Raw genomic sequence first — 22267 nt, forward strand, 5'->3', positions numbered from 1 at the left:
AACCGCCAGGAACCACTGGTCTGCTCTCCGTTTCTATAATTTTATCACTTCAAGAACATTATATAAATGAAATCATACAGTATGCATCTACTTGGGATTGGTTTTCCAGGGTAACTCCCTGGAGCTTCATTCAGGTTATAGTGTGTGTGCCCATAATTTGTTTCTTTTTATTGCTGCGTAGTTTTCCATGGCATGCATGTACTGGCTTGTTTAACCATTTGCCCATTGAAGGGTATCTGGATTGTTTGAAGTTTTTTGGCTATTGGAAATAAAGCTGCTATAAACATTCCTGAACAGGTTTTGAGCAAACATAAATGTTAATTTCTCTGGGATAAATGCCCAGAGTGCAATTACTGGGGCATATGGTAATTTTAAAGGAAACTGTTCACTGTTTTCAAGAGTAGGTCTGTTATTTTGCATTCTCACCAGCAGCGATGGATGAGCGATTCAGTTTTTCTGCATTCTTTCCAGCATTCGGCGGTGTCCCTCTCTTTTCCCTTTCTCCCTCCCTCTCTATGTATATATGAATAATGTTAATTTTATCCATTATGATAGGTGTCTAGTGATAGCTCATAATGGTTCTAATTTGAATTGCCCTAATGGCATGGCATCTTTTTGTATGCTTTTTTTTTTTTTGCCATTGGTATACTCTCTGGTGAAATGTCTCTTTATGTCTTTTGCCATTTTCTAATTGGATTGCTTCCATTTTTATTGTCAAGTTTTGAGTTTACTCCCAATGTGAGTCCTTTTTAAAAAAAAAATCAGATATATGGTTTGCACATATTTTCTCCCAGTTTGTAGCTCATTGTTTTCATCCTCTTAATAGGGTCTTTCACACAAATTTTTTGGTTTTGATTAAGTTTGATGATGTTCAATTTATCAATTTTTATTTTATGGAACATGCTTTTGGGGTCTAGTCTAAGGACTCTGCCTAGCTTTAGATCCTGAAGATTTTTTCCTAAAGGTTTTATAATTTTACATTTTACATTTAAGTCTGAGATTCATTTTAAGTTCATTTTTGTATAAAGTGTGAGACTTAGGTTGTGGTTCATATTTTTGCCTATGGAAGTCCACTTGCTTCAGGACGTAGAAAAGGCTGTCTTTCTTTCCTCCATTGAGTTGCTTTTGTACCTTTGTTGAAAATCAGTTGGGTATGCGAGTATAGGTCTACTTCTGGGTCCTCTATTCTAATCATTTATCTCTGAGTATCCCTTCACAAATATCACACACTTTTGATTAGTGTAGCTAATATAAACACATAATATGTTTTGACATGGGTAGCAAGATTCTTTTCCAAAGAGTTTTAGCTCGTTTAGTTCCTTTGCCTTTTCATATAAATTTTAGAATAATCTTTCTTATATCTACAAAAAGTCTTTCTGGAATAAATTATATTTGTGTATCAATTTGAGAAGAATTAACATTTTTATATGTTACGTTTCCCCATCTATGAATAGGCTATTCCTCTCCATTTATTTAGATTTTGATTTTTCACCAGTGTTTTGTAGTTTTTAGCATAAAACTTTGGTACATGTTTTGTTAGGCTTACTCCTAGGTATTTTACTTTTTCAAGTAGTTATAAGTGGTATTGTAATTTTAAATATATATATTTTTTTATTGATTTCAGAGAGTGAGAGAGAAGGTGAGAGGGATAGAAACATCAATGATGAGAGAGAATCATTGATAGATTGGCTGCCTCCTGCATGCCCCCCACTGGGGGTTGAGCCTGCAGCCTGGGTATGTGCTCTGACTAGGAATCCAACTATGATCACCTGGTTCATAGGTCAATGCTCAACCACTGAGCCACACAAGCCAGGCGGTAACATATTTTTGAATTTTTGTATCCATGTACTTGTTGCTAATATATAGATATACAATTTATTTTTGTATGTTTATCTTGTATCCTGTGATCTTGCTGAACTCACTTATTAGTTCTATAGATTTTTCTGTAGATTCCTTGGGATTTTTGATGTAGACAGTTATGTCATCTACAAAGAGGATAATTTTATTTATTCCTTTATAATCTATATGCCTTTTATTTCCTTTTCTTGCCAGTACTGACTAGGACTTTCAGCACTCTGTTAATTAAGAGTGGTAAAAGTGGACATCCTTACTTTGTTCCTGATTTTATCAAGAAGCATTTAGTCATTCACCGTTAAGTATAAATGTTTGCTGCAGGATTTTTGTAGATGCTCTTTTTTTTTTTTTTCTTTAAATATATTTTATTGATTTTTTTACAGAGAGGAAGGGAGAGGGATAGAGAGTTAGAAACATCGATGAGAGAGAAACATCAATCAGCTGCCTCCTGCACACCCCCTACTGGGGATGTGCCCGCAACCAAGTTACATGCCCTTGACTGGAATCGAACCCTTCAGTCCGCAGGCCGACACTCTGTCCACTGAGCCAAACCAGTTAGGGCTGTAGATGTTCTTTATAAAGTGGAAGAAGTTCCCCTCTATTCCTATTTTTTTGAGTTTTTATGATGAATGTATGTTGAATTTTGTTAAAGCTTTCTCTGTCTCAATTGATAAGATTATGTGAGAAGATTATTATGTTAGATTACATTGATTAACTTTCAAATATCCAACCAGGCGCACAGTCCTGAAATAAACCCCACTTGGCCATGGGGCATAATTATTTTTATAGATTGCTGAATTCTGTTTGCTAGTATTTAGTTAAGGATTTCTGAATCTATTTTCATGAAAGATACTGTTCTCTAGTTTTCTTTTTTTCCCCTACTCTCTGATTGATTTTGGTATCAGGGCAATTACTAGCTTTGTAAGATGAATTGAAAGTGCTCTTTCCTCTTCTATTTTATAAAAGGGATCATGGAGAACTGGTGTTAAATTTCTTTGAACATTTGGTTGAATTCTTCAGTGAAACAGTCTGGGTCAAAGGATTTCTTTTAATTTTAAAATAATGAATTCAATATCCTTAATAGTAATAGGGATATTCAAATTATCTGTTTCATAATGAATAAGTTGCAGTTTTTCAATTTATTGATTCATTTTGTGTAAGTTGTCAAATTTATATGTGCAGAGTTATTCATAGTATTGTCCTATTATCCTTTTGATATCAGCAGGGTCTGCAGTGATATCCCGTTTCATTATTAATATTGGTAATTTGTATCTTCTATGTTTTGTCTTTGTCTTCCTTGCTAGAGTTTTATTAATTTCATTAACATTTTCAAGAACCAGTTCTTTGTTTCACTGTTTTGTTTTTTTTTTCAATTTCATTGATTTCTTCTTTTATCAATATTTTACTTCTGTTTGCTTTGGTTTCATTTTCTGGTTTCTTGAGGTGAGAGCTTAGATTATTATTTTGAGATTTTCCTTCTTTTCAAATATATACATTAAATGCTATCATATTTTTTTCTCTCAGCATTGCTTTGTGTCCCAGAAATATTGATATGTTCTATTTTAATTTTCCTTCAGTTTAATATGTTCAAATTTTTTTGAGATTTTTATCTTTGACCCATAGATAATTTTAAAGCATGTTAATTTCCAAGTGTGTGGAGGTTTTCCTGTGATTTTTCTGCTATAGATATCTAGATTGACTTCATTGTGGTCAGAGAACAGTCTGTATAACTTCAATAGTTTTAAATTCGTGAAGGTCCTGTTTTTTGACCCAGGATATGGTATATCATGATATATGTTCCATAGACACTTAAAAAGAATGTGTATTCTGCTGTTGCTGGGTGGAGTGATCTATAAATGTTGTTTAGATTCTGTTGGTTGATGGTGTTGAGTTCTTTCATATCCTTGCTGATTTGTTGTTGTTGTTGCTGTTGTTTAAATATGGTTTATTGATTTTTAGAGATGGAGGAAGGGAGAAGGATAGAGAGATAGAAACAGCCATCAGCTGCCTTCCACATGCCCTTTACTGGGGATCCAACCTGCAACCCTGGCATGTGCCCTGGCCAGGAGTTGAACCGGTGACCTTTTGTTTCATGGACCAATGCTCAACCACTGAGTAACACCAGTGGGCCTGATTTCCTTTCTAATGATTCTCTTGCTGTTGATTATTTAAAAATACCAAATTGTAGATATTACCACTTAAACATTGAGTTTATTAAGTGCTTATTATATGCCAAGCACTTTCTTAGGTCTTTTACATGCATTATATCATTTAATCTTCCCACTAACCCAGTGTGTCACATATTATTATTATTAAGGTTCAGAGAGGTTAAGTGACTTGCCCACCAAGATCACACAGCTGGTAAATGGCAGAGCTGGCGTTCCAACCCAGGGCTGCCTGACGGTTAAATGTGTGCTGGTGACCTCCATGCAATTTGCTGCTCTATCAGAATCCCAGAGACTTGGTACGTTTTCTTCCAGTTCACATCTGAATAAGGATGTAAACATTAGTGTGGTGGCTGTGGGGCAAGTGCCACAAGATACGGTAGGCAGCCGCTCAGCTCGTCTCCAATGATTCCCCACCCTTAGTCCTTAAGCTCTTGTGTAATGTCCTCCCCTTGAATACGGCCTGGACCTAGTGATTCACTTCTAATGGACAGAACATGCAAAAATGATGGTGCCACTTCTGAGATTAGGTAAACCAAGAGACTATGGTTTCCAGCTTGGGCCTGCTCTCTCCCTCTTCCGCTCTGAGGGAAGACAGGTGTTGTGTTGTGAGCTGCCCCATGGAGAGGCCCACATGAAGTCTCTGGCTTACAGCCAGGGAGGACCTGAGGCTGCCAGCAGCCACATGAGTGAGCTCAGAAGCAGATCCTCCCCCACACAAGCCTCTGATGAACAAAGCCCTGCAGCCCTGTGAGGGATCCTGAGCAAGAGGCATTTGGCTGTCCTGCGCCTGGATTGCTGACCCACAGAAACTGTTGTTTTAAGCTGTTGAGTGTGGGTTAGAGCACTCAAGAAAGAGAGAAAGCAAAGGCAGGAAGCCAATCTTTTGGCTTCTGAAAGTACCCTCGTCTCTTGGGGTTGGAACTCCAGGGAAATCAAGACATGGTAGAGACCACTGACCGATTGGAGAAAAAAATGTAAGGGAAGAGGACCTCTGTCCTGTTTACGCCATGTCTGGAAGGACACCGTCACGTGTTCCTGCATGAGAGGAGGGACAATCAGAAGTGTGGCATGTGTCAGCCAAGAGGGGGACAGACGTAGCATCCTACAGTCTCCTGCGAGGCAGAGAGGGAGCCCAGAGCTTCCCTGGTGTCCCCAGAGGGGCATGAAAAGTAGATGAGTTGAGAGCCTGGGAGCTGGTCATGGGCCTTCTGTGGTGAAGGGAAGGTCACTGTGGAAGGGATGCTGCTTGGTGCCCCTCTTGGACCAGCCACCCCCTGCCTTCTTTGGGAGGCTGAGGATTTAACGAAGGACTGAGTTAGTGTGTAAGAGATGATGTTCCAATGCTAGGCAGGTTTAAGGTTATTTAAATCTTTCAAGTCCCTATTCCCTCTGCCCCCAATACCACCACCATTAGTGGAAATGGGGGCTTTAAAGCAAATGAGAATATTTCTTATAAGCCTGTAATGTCGACCCACTCCTGACACTGCTACCATGTGGCTGTCACACGTTGGCAGCCCCAATGCTTCCACCAGGCCACTGAAACAAGCGATCCCATTGGTCTCCCCCCCCCCCCCCCCCAATTTCTGTTTGCTCTCCTGACTCATGGAAAATGTAAGTGATGAAGTGGAGAGGCAAGCAACTGCCATAAACAGGAGAGTGAGGGAGGTATGGAAAGGGTAGCAGAGGCACAAAAATGGATAGACATACCTGCGTGCTTGAAGATGGCCTGGTGAAGGAAAAAGCCTTTCTTTAGTTATCTTTGGTAAAATGGCACATCACTTTCATGGATTCTTCTTGCTTTTGCTCCAATATCAACTATTTTCAATGGGCAGTCATTATATGTGCCTCTTTCTTTTTCTGTGGTTACACTGTCTTCCTCTTCCTTGGACAGTTAGCTTGAGTTATAGAGCTGCTACCTATGACTTTACAGATTGTGCCTTGCAAAAATCCAGGTGGTACCATTCATATTCCATGAGGTGATTTGACAAGTCCTCTCTCAGAAATCTTTCCACTTCATTACCACTGGATTCTCATTATTCCCATTCATTAACAAATGTTTGAAAATTTATTAAGCGCCAGGTGTTGCTCTGGGTGCTGGGGATTTGGCACTGAACAAGATAGAGTCTCTACTCTTGGTGCAAAAAAGAGATAACACCATGAACATATAAGTTTAGGTGTTCTAAGGAAGAGGCCGCACATGCGGGCTGAGGTAAATTTCTTATGTCCTTCAATCGCACACAGGACCGTGGTCTAGAAACAATAGGTGTTCTGTACTTAACTAATTTCTCCTCTTTTTGAAACTTGAGAAAGCAGACAGTATGTTTATCTATACAATGGATATTTAATACAAGGTAATAGAGTTAATTTCTTATTTGATTTTGTGTTTGTCCTATTAAGGTGAAATGGTCTTTTAAAGAATATGAATTACTCAAAACACTGAGCGGGAATAGTTTGAAAATTTTATTATTACATAATATTTATAAAATTAAGGATACTTTTGTGGGTTTGGTAGTGGCAGGTTTAACAAATTCAGTACTTTCTTGACATTTTACAGGGCTAGGAGAGTCCTCAAAATCCCACACCTCACACTAGAGCATATAATTTCCCTATAAGACTGAAGTTTTAAAATATCTTTGGTATCCTTAATAGTTCTCTGTAAGTACAGGGCTAAACATATTTGTAAGGTTACTTTTTGGCTTAGAACCTTCATTTCCTTAGTCTTTTTCATTTTCAGCACCAGTACTATAGTGGTTGGTTTTCTTTTAAGAGTCTTTTAAAAAAATAAGAAGTCAAGATTAAAAAACAACAACCACGAAAGTCATTACATTCTTGACAAGGATAGAAAAATATTCAAACATGTTAAGATGTTGGTTCATGAAATTGCCCATTCTTGGGATAGGGACCCGCTAGGTACACTAACATACAGAAGCCTTTGGAAAGTGAGAAATCACTATGAGTCATTAATAATTAGAGTCGATGAAAAATACTGATAATGTTAAATTCACAGATGTTAAAGGTCTTTGGTATCTAAATTACAGATCCATAGCAGGAGGGGAAAATGCAATCACTTGCTCATCTCTTTATTGTTATAGCATATGTGAGATCATTTTGACAGAGAAGACAAATGATGTTGAATATTATATAAGAATCCTCTCTGGAACACCATAAATTTGATTTTTAGCCTTTTGCCATATATCAGCTACTATGGCTGGTTTCTAATTGGTTACAAATTCATAAATGCTCTGAATCCCAGGTTCCTTCTCTATCATGAGGGTTGGTAATTCCAACCTCTAAGGGCAGAGGTGAGGAGAAGCTGAGCCAGGGTTCTGAGAGGTCTTCATAAACATGAAAGCGACTCAGAATCAATACATTATCATTCAAGCAGGTATCACTGGCTTCACATTCCCAGTTTTGTTCCTTGAACAGAATAAAAACACATGGGAACCACCGACTAGCTGAAATGGGCATTGTGTAAAAGGTTTAACTTACTTCTTTTACAAACCACTGACAAAAGGCAGGACCAATCCATTCTCTTGCATGAATACCACAGTCTATCCAGACAGCTCGTTTGTAAGCTCGGGATCGCCTGCCCAGCTGAAAACAAGAGAATTCACAGTAACCAATGCAGGCTTTTATTTTTGGATTTACTTACCAGCATAATTTAATAAGGTTTCATTTGATAACCCATAAAAAAGAGAAAGTGATTTCCTATTTCAGAAGTCCAGATTTGTTTACACAGAAACACATTTATTGCCCTGATTATAAATCAAAGAACTGAAAAATACACAGGGAAGATAGCAATTCCTTAAAGAGATTTGCTTCTCTACTTTAATAGAATATGTGACTGTTAAGTAAAAAAGCCAAATTTTCCACCTCGCCTCCATCCAAGAAACCAGAAATATTCCCAAGGAGTCTTTTGTAAAGAATTAGCTATGTTTTATAGGTGGACAAAGTAAAATTTTATTTAAACGCAAAATGGAAAAACACAAAACAACTTAAATTATAGAATTAAGTGACAGATTTTTCTTTATAATCCTACTAGTGGCCTGGTGCACGAAATTTGTGCATGGAGTGAGGGGGTTTCCTCAGCCCAGCCTGCACCCTCTCCAATCTGGGACCCCTCAGGGGATCCCTGTGGGATTGGGCCTAAACCGGCAGTCGGACATCCCTCTCGTAATCTGGGATTGCTGGCTCCTAACCACTCACCTGCTTGCCTGCCTGATCGTCCCTAACCACTCTGCCTGCTGGCCTGCTCACCCCCAACTACCCCCCTTTGCCAGCCTGATTGCCCCCGACTGCCCCCCCCCACCAGCCTGCTTGCCCCCAACTGCCTCCCCCTGCTGGCCTGCTCACCCCCAACTGCCCCCTCCCCCACCACCAGCCTGATCACCCTCAACTGCCCTCCTCTCCTGGCCTGATTGCCCCTAACCACCTCTGCCTCAGCCCTGCCACCATGGCTTTGTCCAGAAGGATGGCTGGAAGGACTCCTGGTCTAATTAGCATATTACCCTTTTATTAGTATAGATTATGAATATTACCTTATAATGGTTTCTAACCTAGTAATCGATAGGTGGCTCTTGACTTTATAGGGGATCTAGTTTTCATTTATTCATTAGTTCACTCAGGAAATCCTTTTCAATGTCAGACACTGTACTCAGCACCAGAGATTCAAAGATGAAAGACAGGATTTATATGCGAGTGGGGTGGGCAGACATACGAGCAATTAATCAGTATGATGTGAAAATGTGTAAGTTAATTTGGGAACATGTCTAATTTTTTCCTGAAAAAGAAAAGAAGGCTTCTCAAAAGAGGGGCCTTCTTCTTGAGCATTTGAGCACTTGAGAAAGCCTGGAAGCTTTGTCTGGCAGACAAGTTGGAAGAGGCATCACAAGCTTGGAAGAGAATCTAAGCACACCACCATATCTGAGGGACTGCTTCCCGGTAGGAGGAATGGCAGATGGAGCTGGCTCATCATGAATCCCATTGGACAAGTATGTTTGGAGTCAGGGGGAGAGAGCGAGAGCCCACACTGACAGCAGTGGAGGTGAGTGAGAGGGTAGAGGCTGGTTTCAAAGGGAAGTTCAGTACGGAGGCCGTTATTGGGATAGTCCAGGGGGAACAGATCCGGCAATAAGTGAGAACAAAAGAAGAGGTCGGTGCAGCTCCAAACGTTATTTAGAAGGAAGAATGAATGTTCTTGGTGGTAAAAATCAAGGAGAGGAATTTAGGTGGATGCTCATGTTTTCAGACTGGGAGCAGCGTGGTGCCATTCTGAGGGGAGGTGCTTTTGTGACGATTGAGATGAGAATGTAAAGCAGGCAATGATGGATGCATTTTAAAGCTAAGCTCCAGACAGTGGACACCACTGCATAGCAGAGTCTAGAATGATTGTTGACACCGTGGGGTGGATATGCCCGTCCGGAGATCGTTTGTAGAATGAGAGCACATTTGAGGATAGAATACTGGGATTGCCAGAACGTAAGGAAAGGATAGGAATGAGGAACCTGAGAGAATGGTAAAAAAGATGGGAGGAAAGCCTAGTGGTCATCATTGACCGTGGCAAGTGAAGATTTAGAAGAGTGGTGGGGGCACGATGGCCAGTGAGTCAAGGTCTCAATAGACGGGGAGAAAGTAGAGAGGGATGTTTTATTTTAAATCTTTTTGAGTGTTTGCATGTGAAGAGGCAGAGAGGTGTAGAAGAGAATATAAGGTGAAGGGCTGGGAATGACGTATAACTTTTATGTAGCACCAACTCGCAAATTATTTTGAAGGTCATTATTTTTTAGGTGCGTTAATATGTTAGTATTCTCTGAAATACTCAATGGCAAAAATTCAATATGGCTTGAAAACCTAAGGGAACTTGCTTTCTGAAATTATCAGATAATGTTAAATATTAGACACTATGACAGACCATTTCACTTCTTTTCCCCATAGATCAAAGTTAATGTTTAGTAAATATTTTAGTTAATTTCCTGTTTTTTACCTAATAATTTCCTGCTTTTACCTTTAAAACAAGGAGAGATCTTCCCTCATATGATTTTCCAATAGAGAACATGTGAATGAGGCCTGAATGAGTATTATTCAGATGATGCATCCAATTTTGAATCTAAAAGCAAATAAATAAAGACCATGTCAGACTCCGTAATTATAGAGCTTTTAGAGAAGAGAAGGTAACAAGACAACAATAGGTCCCAGAACACAAAGAACACACATGGAATATAAAATTGAACAAAAGCCAAAATTTCTATTTTAAATTTCTTCGGGATATTTAAAGTTACCTTTTATTTTCTGCCTTTACAAATAGTAGCTTCATGTCTGTATATTGCTCCCTCTTTAAAGCATACCTTCTACTATCATTTGTCATTAATATCTTGATGGCAGAGTTTTTAAAAAAATTAATGTGTTCTGGGTTCCTTTTGAAAATCAAAATTTATTTTCATTTCCTCCCAACTATTTAAGAGTAAAAAAAGGAAATTGCTTTCAAGAAAATCATTCAGACAACTTGAAAGTGTTCATTGAAGTGCAATATATTATAATTTGCTACTGAACAGAAGGTGCTGAGAAAAAGACATTATTTTTTGCATTTAATGGTATTCTATCAAGCCACATATTGGAGGGTATAATCTGAATAAATTCCCCAGTTATAGTGATGCATTTGCATCAATCCTTTCGCATACACTTACCTGTCGTCAGAAGGTACACTGGAGATGGATGAATAAGGCACTTAGAAAGATGGGTGACATTTCTGACTTAAAAGCTCCATGAGGAGTAAGGAAGTCACACAAAAATGTCCCACTATTCCATGATGTAAAAGAATCTGTGCTGAAAAAAATATTTTGGAAGGTACTATATTTCCTTCTTAGTCTAATGAGTCTGTGTATGTATGTATACATACATATCTATATAGATATATTTTAAATTTTGACTTTTTTCTAGTTCATGTTAATAGTACATCCATGTGCCAAGTTATATAAAAACCTTTCCTTATTGTAACATAAAATATATAGAAATACTCTTGAAAGGAAAGTCATTATCAAGAGAACCAAAAATTCTCTTAAGAATATGTAACAGGACCTCATGAATTCTATGCCTGGCATTCTTTTGTTCAATTCAGAGAAGTATGGAAAATATATATGTGCATTCATTTATTCATTCTGTCCTCAACTCTCTGTTTGGAGGTCTATTTGCTTGCCACTAGGGATATAGTGGTGAACGAGAAATGCCTGTCCTCATGGAACTCGCAGCTTTTTAGAGAGAAAGGCATTGATCAAATAATCGTACATCCACGTGCTATGGTGCATGCAATATGCTGGGGGTTGGAGGTGGGAGTGGAGTTCTGATTCAGTAGAAACAGCTGTCTTCTTGCTTAAGCTGAGATTTGTGGTCCAGGTGAACAGTAAAGGATATGGTAGTGGGAATGAGGTTGCTGTGTTTTCCAGGTAGAATAAATAATAGCACAATAATAAGCCTTGAGGTGCCACAGATGAAGCTTGGCCTTTGGGAGGTCACAGACTTGCAGAGGGTGTGGGGTAAGAAGCAAAGTTCACTCTTATCCCTCAACCAAATCATTGCTCTCAAACTTGAGCTCACTCTACCTTCCATCAATAAGTGCACCTGACTTTTAAGTTAAGGTCTTTATAACCACAGTTATAACAATGTTACTTCACGTTTCCAATGCGTTTCCCATGTCCTATGTAGGGGTGGGTGGAGCAAATGAATTAAAATTATTTTGCTACTTCTTATACAGCAGTTAGTTAAAGGCTTAGTGGAAGGCTGAGGTAACTAGGCAATATAAAGAGCTATACATACTCTTCATCTAGCCCCTGCCTCTTAGTGCTTCATTCTCAATCCTTAGACCTGATAAAAATTAATTTTCAAAAAAGTGAGGAAAGCCCCTTTGATTACATACGTCTTCTAAGGAGTGATAAACTTCATAATTATATTCAGAGAGGGATCTTCGATTTCTCTGAGCTTGTGAACTGCTTCCCTTTTCCAGTACTTTCTGAAGGTCTTCTATGAGGATCCTGGATTTGTAATATAGACATGATGAAAATTAAATGGAGATAATATAAAAAGATAATCATGCATCTATGAAATTTCTAAGAATGCCAACTTTTGGGAAATGTTATTTTTTCAGGAAATAAAAGCTGTTAAATAAATGGTGTAATAAATATAAAATGTAAAATTATAAGCATATGTTCCCTAATAATAATAGTAATAATGACTACCATTGATTGAGTAGTTACACAAACTGAATGACTGTGTGAATAAATACAATCATACTGCTATTTTCAATAACGTAGCCTGCACCTTAATACAGGCCCAAAGAGACCAACCCGAAAATAAAAATAATTGTGATGTGGAAGGTCTAGCCCAGTGGTCGGCAAACTCATTAGTCAACAGAGCCAAATATCCACAGCACTTCTTCAAAACAGACTCGCCCAGGCCGAAAACCGACTTCTGCGCGTGGGCCACGAAGTTTCAATCGCACTGTACGCACGCCCGCACGTGGTATTTTGTGAAAGAGCCACACTCAAGGGGCCAAAGAGCCGCATGTGGCTCGCGAGCTGCAGTTTGCTGACCACAAGTCTAGCCCATTTTCCTCAGCAAGTAGTTTACTGGAAACTAATGGATTGATGAGAAGGCCAGGAAATGGAGCCCAGAAGTGGTTTTTGTAGCTGTTGTATTTTCTTAGTTCTTTACAGCTGATTATTATTCCTACCAATTGAATGAGCTCCTATAAAGAACTTTCCAAGTGATGTCATCACTTAGTATAAAACCACCTCCCCCAAGCTTCCAGGGTAGAAGAGGGAACTCCAAATTTGAAGTTCCATGACCAATTTTTATAGGTATTTAATTTACAAAATGAATGACAGTTTTTTTTTATGGCAAAATGAGTCATCTTATTTGTCATGTCATTAAGAGGAATTGATCACCTAGGGGCCAGACACATGGGGTCACATTATCTCCGCTTTAAAGATGACTATAGCTATAAATATGTATAGCTGTACAGAGTAAATGATAATATTTTGAAAATACTCCAGGCTCTAATAATAAAAGTCAATTAAAATGATCTCTACCTACTGGTCCTGTGGAATTTAATATACTCTTATGTGTTATTATCTTGTGACCAACAAAATGAATAATTCTAAATTATTATTCTCCATGAGGAGACAACTGGTTTAAAACACTCATTTTTAGACTCTATCCTCCGTGACATACAGTGTGATTTTTATTCTGTTAGCTCCGCATGACCTATATTTAATAGCAGGAAATAGAGACTTGTTAAAATAACTGGTATATTCTTTTCTAGCGAATAATAATTAATGAAGCCTGTGAGTTGTTACTGAGCACCTATAGATATAATTACCAAGCTCTTTCCTGCTAGGCATTCAGAAAAATCAAAGCTACAGCAATGACTAAAATGTGTTCAATATGAACAATAGTTTTATGCACAGCTGTGCCTCTACCCTGTTGTAGAAGCACAGATAAAATACTGAAAAAGCAAATCAGTACTTTAATAAGGCTGCAATTATTTTTCTGGCAGGGAATTATTTGGGTGAACCAGGGAGGGAGGTCACTGTCATGTTGCACCCTTGGTCCAGCCTTTCACAGAGACTAGGGCCTTCACCACTAATCCCAAGAGCCATGAGCCCATCCCAGGCCTCGCCAGACATCATTACAGGTCTTTGTGCTTGTTTTGTCAGTACCAGAACTTGCTAAAAAAATTGGGGGTTGCCCTAGCCGGTTTGGCTCAGTGGATAGAGTGTCGGCCTGTGGATTGTACGGTCCCAGGTTTGATTCCGATCAAGGGCACGTACCTTGGTTGTAGGCTCCTCCACAGCCTGGGCCCTGGTCAGGGCTCATGGAGGAGGCAACCAATCGAAGTGTTTTTCTCACATTGATATTTCTCTCTTTCTTCCACTCTCTCTCTAAAAATCAATGGGAACATATCCTCAAGTGAGGATTTAAAAAATTGGGGGTAGCTGAGGTTAGTTATTGACAATCATGCTTGTCAATCCCGAAATCCTAGGATTCCAAACAAAAGGTAAGTCACTCGGTCTAGTCTCATTACTACGTTGCACTTCAGATCCTGCATTGACTCCCCATCCCTCCACTTCCTTTTTCAGTGAACTTTCTGGAATCCCTCGTTCACTGTAAATAGGCTTCCTACATCCTCCAGTCTCTTCAGAGAACTCTCTCTTATATTCTTGCCCTAATAGAGATTGGATGCTCTTAAGGATGCAGGTTCTTTTATGGCTTTCTCTTCTTCCACTCCACTTAACATGGGGCCAGAAGGTAGGAACCTCCATTCTCCTGGACCCCCATTTCTCCTTCCCCCTTAATCTTCTAACTTCCAGGAAAAGCTTATCCTTTCTTCAGCATTATATCATTCCTAGTTGCTTTTCTCTAGCTCCTGGATACTTCCTGATATTGCCGTCCTGTTATATCTCTCCACCTCTAATCTTGCCATCAGCCAAGGAGATTTAAGAGTGCTATGATGATTCTCTGGTGATTTATCCACCCATTCTTGACCACTTCAGCCTCAATGATCACTACTACACTTCAGCCATCTGCTCCATGGTTACCCCCTGAATCTTATCACCAGCCATAAATGTTCTATCCTAGATTTCTTAATATCCAATAGCCAACACTGTCAAAACTTCCATTTAGTTTGTTGTCCTCAGTCACACTACACCTATTTTAAATATAACGATCTTCACCCCTTCCTTGATTCTCCTGTCACCCCCGACCCCCGTCATTCCTCCCAAACTCTCCTCCTTTCCTATCCAGATTAGACCCCATGGATGAATACTTGAGTTAGTATCTCACTAGGAATGTCATTATGACCATGATCTTTCTGTGGTCCTGCTCAATGAAATCGCAACTCTTTATCAGGGCTATAAGCTCTAGTATCTGCAACAACTTCTTTTCTTGGTTCCTACCTTAGTTTTTCTCTTGGAACATTCTTCAACCCTTGTTTCTTCACCTTCAGAAGATAATTTTGCTTCTTCAAAAAAGGTAGCCATCAGTTATCATCTCTTTCAACTAGTCCCACACTTATGTCTTCAGTCTTAGAGAGTAACATTCCTTCCCACTATTTAAACTCACATCTCCACTTTTGCATTCTTTCTGATCTCATCATCATCTTCTTTCCTACTGGCCCCTCCCCTCAGCCTATAAACAAGCCCAAATTGCCCCCTCCCTAAACAAATTCCAAACTCAAGTAGTCATTGATACTGCATCTCCCTGTAGTCACTCCTCATTCTCTACTTCTCTCCTTATTTTACCTTCCAAGAGCAGTCATCTCCTCTGCCGCTCCATGTTCTCACCTCCTGTTTGCTTCTCTGTCTCCTACTCCTGACAATCTAATTCCTCAATTAGAGTTACCAACACTGTTTCTATTGCCAAATCCAGAGGAAACTGTTCAATCCTTTTCTCGCTGGTCTCACTGCAGTATTTGATACCACCGATGTTCCCTCTCTTGAAAGTCTTTCATTTCTTCTTTGACTCCTGTTCTATTCCTGCTAGTATAACTAGTCCTTAAGAAAACCTGAAAATATCCAAATCTGTATGAATCTGGCTGCTCATTCACCCAAGCTAGAAGACCTGGCATCATCCTTGACTTCTTTCTCTTGCACCTGCATCCAACTAAGTGAGGAGTCCAGGAGGTTTTGCCTCTGAACTATTTTATTGAATGCTCTCCTGATCCACTACTCTGGTCGTGACTCAGGTCCTCACTATCTCTTACCTGGACCATGATTGCAGTCTCTATCCAGTTATGTGTGTGTGTGTGTGTGTCTCCCTTGCTTGCATCCTCCACCTGTGCAGCACCACCCGCAGGATAAGAGTGAACATCATTCTTCCCACAACCTGACCTCCTCTGACTCTCCACCATTTTTTTCTACTCTCTGATTTGAATTTTGTACACTAATAACACTGAACTACCTCAGTTTCCTGCACACACACTATGCTGCTTCTTCCCTTCGCTTGCATTGTCTCCTCTGTTTGCAGGGTCCTGAGTCTCATCCTTTGCCTAATTGAACAGCTCCTACAAAAAGCTCTCCCCGCTTCTCTAACTGGTTTGGCTCAGTGGATAGAGCATCAGCCTGCGGACTGAAAGGTCCCAGATTCTATTCTGGTCAAGGGCATGTACCTTGGTTGCGGGCACATCCCCAGTAGGAGGTGTGCAGGAGGCAGCTGATCGATGTTTCTAACTCTCTATCCCTCTCCCTTCCTCTCTGTAAAAAATCAATAAAATATATTTAAAACAAACTCATTCGCCTTCTAGGCATTGCTAGGCTTCTCTACTTCCCTCCCACAGAAAAAAATACCTTCTGTGTTTATACTGATGACTTGGTGGTGATGGTGAAATATGTCAATGTGGTTTCTCTCTTTACCATTACATTAATAAGCTCAAAGGTAAATATAATTGTTATATTCATGTTGGTTTTCCCAGTTGGATAAACAGTACCTGACACAACATCATTGGCACTCAGTAAATAACCTGAATACAGCTATAATTCAGTTCAACTTAGTACAAATGGACTAAACAATGAAAAAAAATGCTTACTTGTATGGGATGTTGGCTTCCTGTAAAAAGGCTAGCAAGGCGCGGGAACCGTTCTGGGGAATATGGACATCAGTGACTGTTTCCTCTGAGACATAGGAGATACTGCTGGGCTGCCACAGGTCCACCTGTAGTGCAGGAACCAACCTATAATTCATATTCAGTGTAGGTGGGAAAGATCCATGTCACAGTGTCAAACATGTTATCTTGTTTGCATTCAGTAACATCAAACACATTCTGGAATTAGACTCAGGGCTTGAATCATGAGGGTAAAACTCCTATTTGATTTTGAATTCTCTAAATTATGTCATATCCATATATAATTTGATCATAATTTATAAACATAAAGACCAATACATTAAAGCTACAAGGTAAAATGAGATAACAGTTATGAGTATGAGTTTGATGTTTAATATTATTTATTGCACAAATATTAGAATAATACTGATAAAAATATTACCCTTTATCCTACTATACAAGCAAATCGTGGTAGTCTGACAACATTTGGTAACTTTACATGGAACCCTCTTCAGGTTTGGTACCTCCTCTTTTGCCAACACATGCCTTTCACTAAGAGAAACATCCTTTTCTCAGGGAGGACTTGTCAGCTAGGGTAGGTTTCCTCGTCATAGTTCTTAGAACACCTTGTGCTTTCATTGTATAACTTCCTTTGACCAGAATGTAGCATCCAGAGGGCCAAGGATTTGTCCATTCTGTTACCACCCCATTCCAAGTGCCTAGAATGGTGCTTTGTGCACACTGCAATTCAATTGTTATCTGTTGTGTATATGTAGGCTTCATTTAGTAATTCACAATGTGTTTACCATGTGTTCAGTGTTTTGCAGGAAGGCAAGGGCCATGTCTGCTGCTTGCTATAGTGCCCTAGTGTTTTGTCTAGTGCTCTGCACTGGTAGGAATTCCAAAGTCATTGAAAGAATGACTTGTATTTTTGCAAAAGATACCTCCAACAAGGGACTGATATCCAAAATATATAAAGAACTCATACAACTCAGAACAAAACAAAAATTCCAATTTAAAAATGGGCAGAGGACCTGAGCAGACATGTTTCCCAAGAAGACACAGATGGTCAATGTATATATGAAAAGATGTTCAACTTCACTAGCTATAAGGGAAATGCAAATCAAAATTGCAATCAAATACCACCTCACACATGTTGTCAATAAGGAAACAAACAAGTATTGGAGAGGGTGTGGAGAAAAGGAAACCCTGTGTGCTGCTGGTGAAAATGTAAATTGGCACAGTAACTATGGAGGTTCCTCAAAAAATTAAGAATGGAGTTACCATATGACCCAGCAATCCTTCTTCTGGATATCAACTCGAAAAATTTAAAAACACTTATTCGTAAAGACATATGTATCCCTATGTTCATTGCACCATTATTTACGACCTAAGTGTCCTTCAGTTGGATGAAGAAGACCTGGTAATAGGGACTACTACTCAGCCATATAAAAGGATGAAACATTGCATTTTGCAACAACTTGGATGGTCTTGAGAGCATCATGCTAAGCAAAATAGGAAAGGTGGAAAGCAACCAGAACCATGCGATTTCACTCATATGTAGAATATATAACAAAAAGCAACAAGTGAACAACAACAGCAACAACAACAAACTCACAGACAACAGTATGGTAGCTACCAAAGGGCAAGGCAGGTAGGAGGAGGATGAAGAAACTAAAGGGGGTCAAATATATGGTGAGAAAAGGAGACTGGCCTTTGGGTGGTGAGCACACAATGCAATATACAGATGGTTTATTATAAGATTACACACCTGAAGCCTGTATGATGTTATTAATCAATATTACCCCAATAAATTTAATTTAAAAAGAATGAATAGCTGAACTCAGCTGGGAGGGTGGAGAGGGCTATCTTCTGCATAAGTCTAAAGCTTATCAATTAGGTGCAGTTTGTTAGTTATAGTCATGTCTGTTTTCTCTCTGCTTTGGGACTCCCTCTTCCTGCATTTCCAGTCTTGGTTTGCTGCTAAGTTTTTATCAGATAAGGTTGAGTTTATTTTCACTTAGGTATTCAATTAAGAACTCTATAAGACTAAAAATACTTTGTGATGCAAGGAAAAATGATGGTATAATTTAATTTGGAAAGGGTAGAGAGGCATTTATTTTGGAGACAAAAAGTCTACCTGTTTTCTTTCAAGCAGCTGACTCCTCCACTAACTTGCAAGGGCAAATCTGACTCAGCTGACATCCTAGTCCAACAATCCTAGGAAAACAGAAGTGTTGGGGCTGGAAGGGATGCTGAGAGATCATTTGATCCATCTGTCAGCCCTTGGGCAAGGATGCATCTAGGTCTCAATCAAACTGTCCCCAATAGATGCAACTAAACCACATCTTTTTAGTCTCCCAAAGAGGAGAGTTGATAACATACTAATTTAACTCATATCCACATTTAATAAGAGAGCAGACATTTGTCTTAAGCTCTTACATTATAGCACAGTTTCATTTTGTTTTCTTGTTCTACACTGAGCAATGGCTGGTTTCTTGCCTTTAAGAGATAAAGCACCTTGGTATCTTTTTTTTTATGTGTTAGATTTTCCTAATCCTTTAATCATCTTTAGGACTTGCCAGATTTTCTTTTTCTGATTGTGTTTTTATTCTTATATCAGTATTTTTTTTAAAATTTTTTTTATTACAGTTGACATTCAATACTATACAGGCAATCCTCGGGTTACGCCAGACTCGACGTACGTCGATTTGTGGTTAATCGCCATCTCCCATTTATTTATATAAAAAAAAGTTCTGTCATTTCGACGTATGTACATATGTGTTTTATTATTTATTTACCACAAGTAAAGGTCAGGAATTGTTATCTTTCTTTTAAATTTTTGTTACTGTTTCACTTCATTACTGCTGTGTATGTGCTCCATGTGAGTGAGTGACGTAGGTACTTATGTAGGTGGGTTCTGACTTAAGGTGAAAATCGCGTTACCTTGCGCAGTAAGAACGAAGGACCTACTGTATTAGACTTACAACATAGTGATTAGACATTTATATAACTTAGGAAGTGGCCATCCCGATAAGTCTAGTACCCAGGTGACACCATACATAGTTATTAAAATATTATTATTGATTATATTCCTTAGGCTGTACTTTATATCCCTGTGACTGATTTTTATAACTGGCAATTTGTACTTTTTTTTTTTAAATATATTGATTTTTTTATAGAGAGGAAGGAGAGGGATAGAGAGTTAGAAACATCGATGAGAGAGAAACATCGATCAGCTGCCTCCTGCACACCCCCTACCGGGGATGTGCCCGCAACCAAGGTACATGCCCTTGACCAGAATCAAACCTGAGACCCTTTGGTCCTCATGCCTACGCTCTATCCACTGAGCCAAACCAGTCAGGGCAATTTGTACTTCTTAATCCCATTCCCTTTCACCCCCCTCCCATCTGACAACCATCAGTTTATTCTACAGACATCTTTTTGATACTAAGGTTTGTTGCCATCTCTTAATACTTCCCCTCCCCCCATCATTATATCCCCAGTTTTCAGAATCATGCATGGCACATAATAGGCACTAAATATTTTGTAAACGGGATGAAAGAAACCACACATTTTTATCTCTTTCTTCTTTTTTTCAATTATGTATTCTCTCCAAGATTGCTCCAGAGCATTTCTAGGTTCCTAATTCCAGTTCCTCTTACCAAGAAATTGATAAATTTTCACTTATTTCACTTCTCAACTCAAAGTCCTTAATTTTGAATTTTTATTACATTTCCGTGTAATCTTAGAATACGCTGCTTCTCAGGTCACAGTACTGCACTCTTTTCTGATGACGGCAGTGGTCACGTCAGCTACACTGTTCAAGAAATGCTTATCTTTCACTGTCCTATTTGTCCTTGCTCTCCTTCTTACAACGTGTCAACATTTCAAGTATCAGTGCGCTGCTGGGAGGGAAACGTGGCCAAAGAATATGGTCTCCTGTAAACCAGAGGCATTGGTAGGCTGTTAAATTCCTGGATCCAGTTTTGCCTAGCCCTGTCTTCTCTTTCCAAGCCCAGGAGCATTTTGTAAGTTATCATTTCCTTAAAGCACAGTCCCAATAAATCCAAAATAAGGCCTCAGAAATGTAGGCAATTAGATTTCTTGTTGTTTCACCATTAAAGAAAGATGAAAACATGTTAACTAACAACTAATTAGGGATTAAAATAATAAAAAAAATCACCAAAGGCCTCATATTGGAATAAAGTTAAATCAGTCCAAAAGAAAGCATTGCTTATAAATTTTAATACAATAGAAATTATTACTACCAGCCTGAGTACTAGTCATCAGAAAAACATTATTTCTACATGAGGTAAAGGTGGGAAGCCCTGGGAAAGCTTTCTTAGTGCCCAAGTTTTCCCTCTAGTTCTCTTTAAGACTAATTGCTGATTGTAATAATTAGATAGTCCCATTTATTGAAATGAAGCCCACATATTGGAAAAGGGAAAGATTCTTAACATTTCCCTAAACTATTAATTGGTGCATTCACAATCTGGAAGCATTGTTGAAGCCTATCTATCCGTCAAAGACTTAGAAAATAAGAGCAGTAAAAAAAATTTGGTTTATTGGATCAGTGCAAGAAGGGGTTAATCTCAGGACCAGGGGGTTAGAAAGAATCTGTGGGATTTGGGGTCATGTTAGGTAATTTTGTGAAGGGGTTAAGGAAGTAGGATTTTTTTTCTGGAGTGAATGCTATCCAAAAGAGAGGTAATTCTATCATTGGATAGCTTAATAATTTTATCTAGAAAACAGGGGAAATAATGTGGGGCTAAAACTGTAATTGATAAAGAAGCCGTAGCCACTCAAATCAGCCAAAAAAAAACCAAAAAAACACACACACAAAAAATAAACCAAACCAAAACAAAAAACACACACACACAAAAAGGAGGAATGTTTGGTCATGCTTCTGGTTTGGACAATGTTCTTTTTTGGTCTGTGTTTAGTCATGATCACTGTGATCTTGTTTTTTGTTTTTTGTTTTAATCTTATTTCATGAGGGACACAGAGTGGTCTTGTCTGAAATTGGTTTACTGTGAAATGGTTTATATTCACCAGGAGAATACCAAGTCTAGCTGTTAGTGCGAGTCAGGTTTGCTTTCCGTTTTCCAGGTTGATCACTGTTCTATTTAGGTCGTGTGATAACTGCTGGCAGGCTAAACAAGGGCTGGGAGCTCAGCATTACCAGGCCAGGGTGACTTGGAGGTGATTTGGGGACTACGGCGTTTGGGGTTATGGGTCAAGGGATGTCGAGCTGTGCTGGCCCCCCCCAGGAGAGACTAGGAAGTCCATGATGTCTGCCTTTGACACCATGCACCTTTATGTAGCACCTACATACCAACACCTTTTTCATATAAAAGAGTCAATACTTCCTTAATTCCTGTCCTTTCGGTGAACATTTGAAGACTTATAAATACTAAGGAAAGATTCTTGACTCCTATCCTAGAGACACTGAAACTAGGCGGCCATGCAGGAAACGTATTAGAGACGTAATATTTCACTACCTTCTGCTAGCTTAAAATAACTCTGTACCTGAGAATCCAGTTAGCATTTTTCGCCTTTAGCTTTGCGGAAAGGATGGAAATAGTCAGAAAGCACCTGGTGCATCACATGGATATTCATTAGTGAGTATATTTGAAGGAAGAGCCCCTGATTG

The 22267-nt window shown here is 39.1% G+C and overlaps 1 protein-coding gene across 1 annotated transcript in view; it reads right to left on the reverse strand.

The window, feature by feature from the left end:
- CPA6 (carboxypeptidase A6) overlaps window positions 1-19339 on the reverse strand; it is a gene marked incomplete at its 5' end in the record, with an annotated part of 66850 nt that extends 47511 nt beyond the window's left edge. Inside the window, 4 exons of the mRNA XM_081111098.1 lie at window positions 7512-7616; window positions 11932-12046; window positions 16597-16721; window positions 19301-19339. Of these exons, the coding sequence (XP_080967224.1) occupies window positions 7512-7616; window positions 11932-12046; window positions 16597-16721; window positions 19301-19339 (384 nt within the window). The remainder of the gene's footprint in view (window positions 1-7511; window positions 7617-11931; window positions 12047-16596; window positions 16722-19300) is intronic.
- Window positions 19340-22267: the final 2928 nt, after the last annotated feature.

The sequence above is a fragment of the Myotis nattereri genome (assembly GCF_964212035.1).
Source record: "Myotis nattereri genome assembly, chromosome: 17".
In the NCBI taxonomy this organism is placed as follows: Eukaryota; Metazoa; Chordata; class Mammalia; order Chiroptera; family Vespertilionidae; genus Myotis; species Myotis nattereri.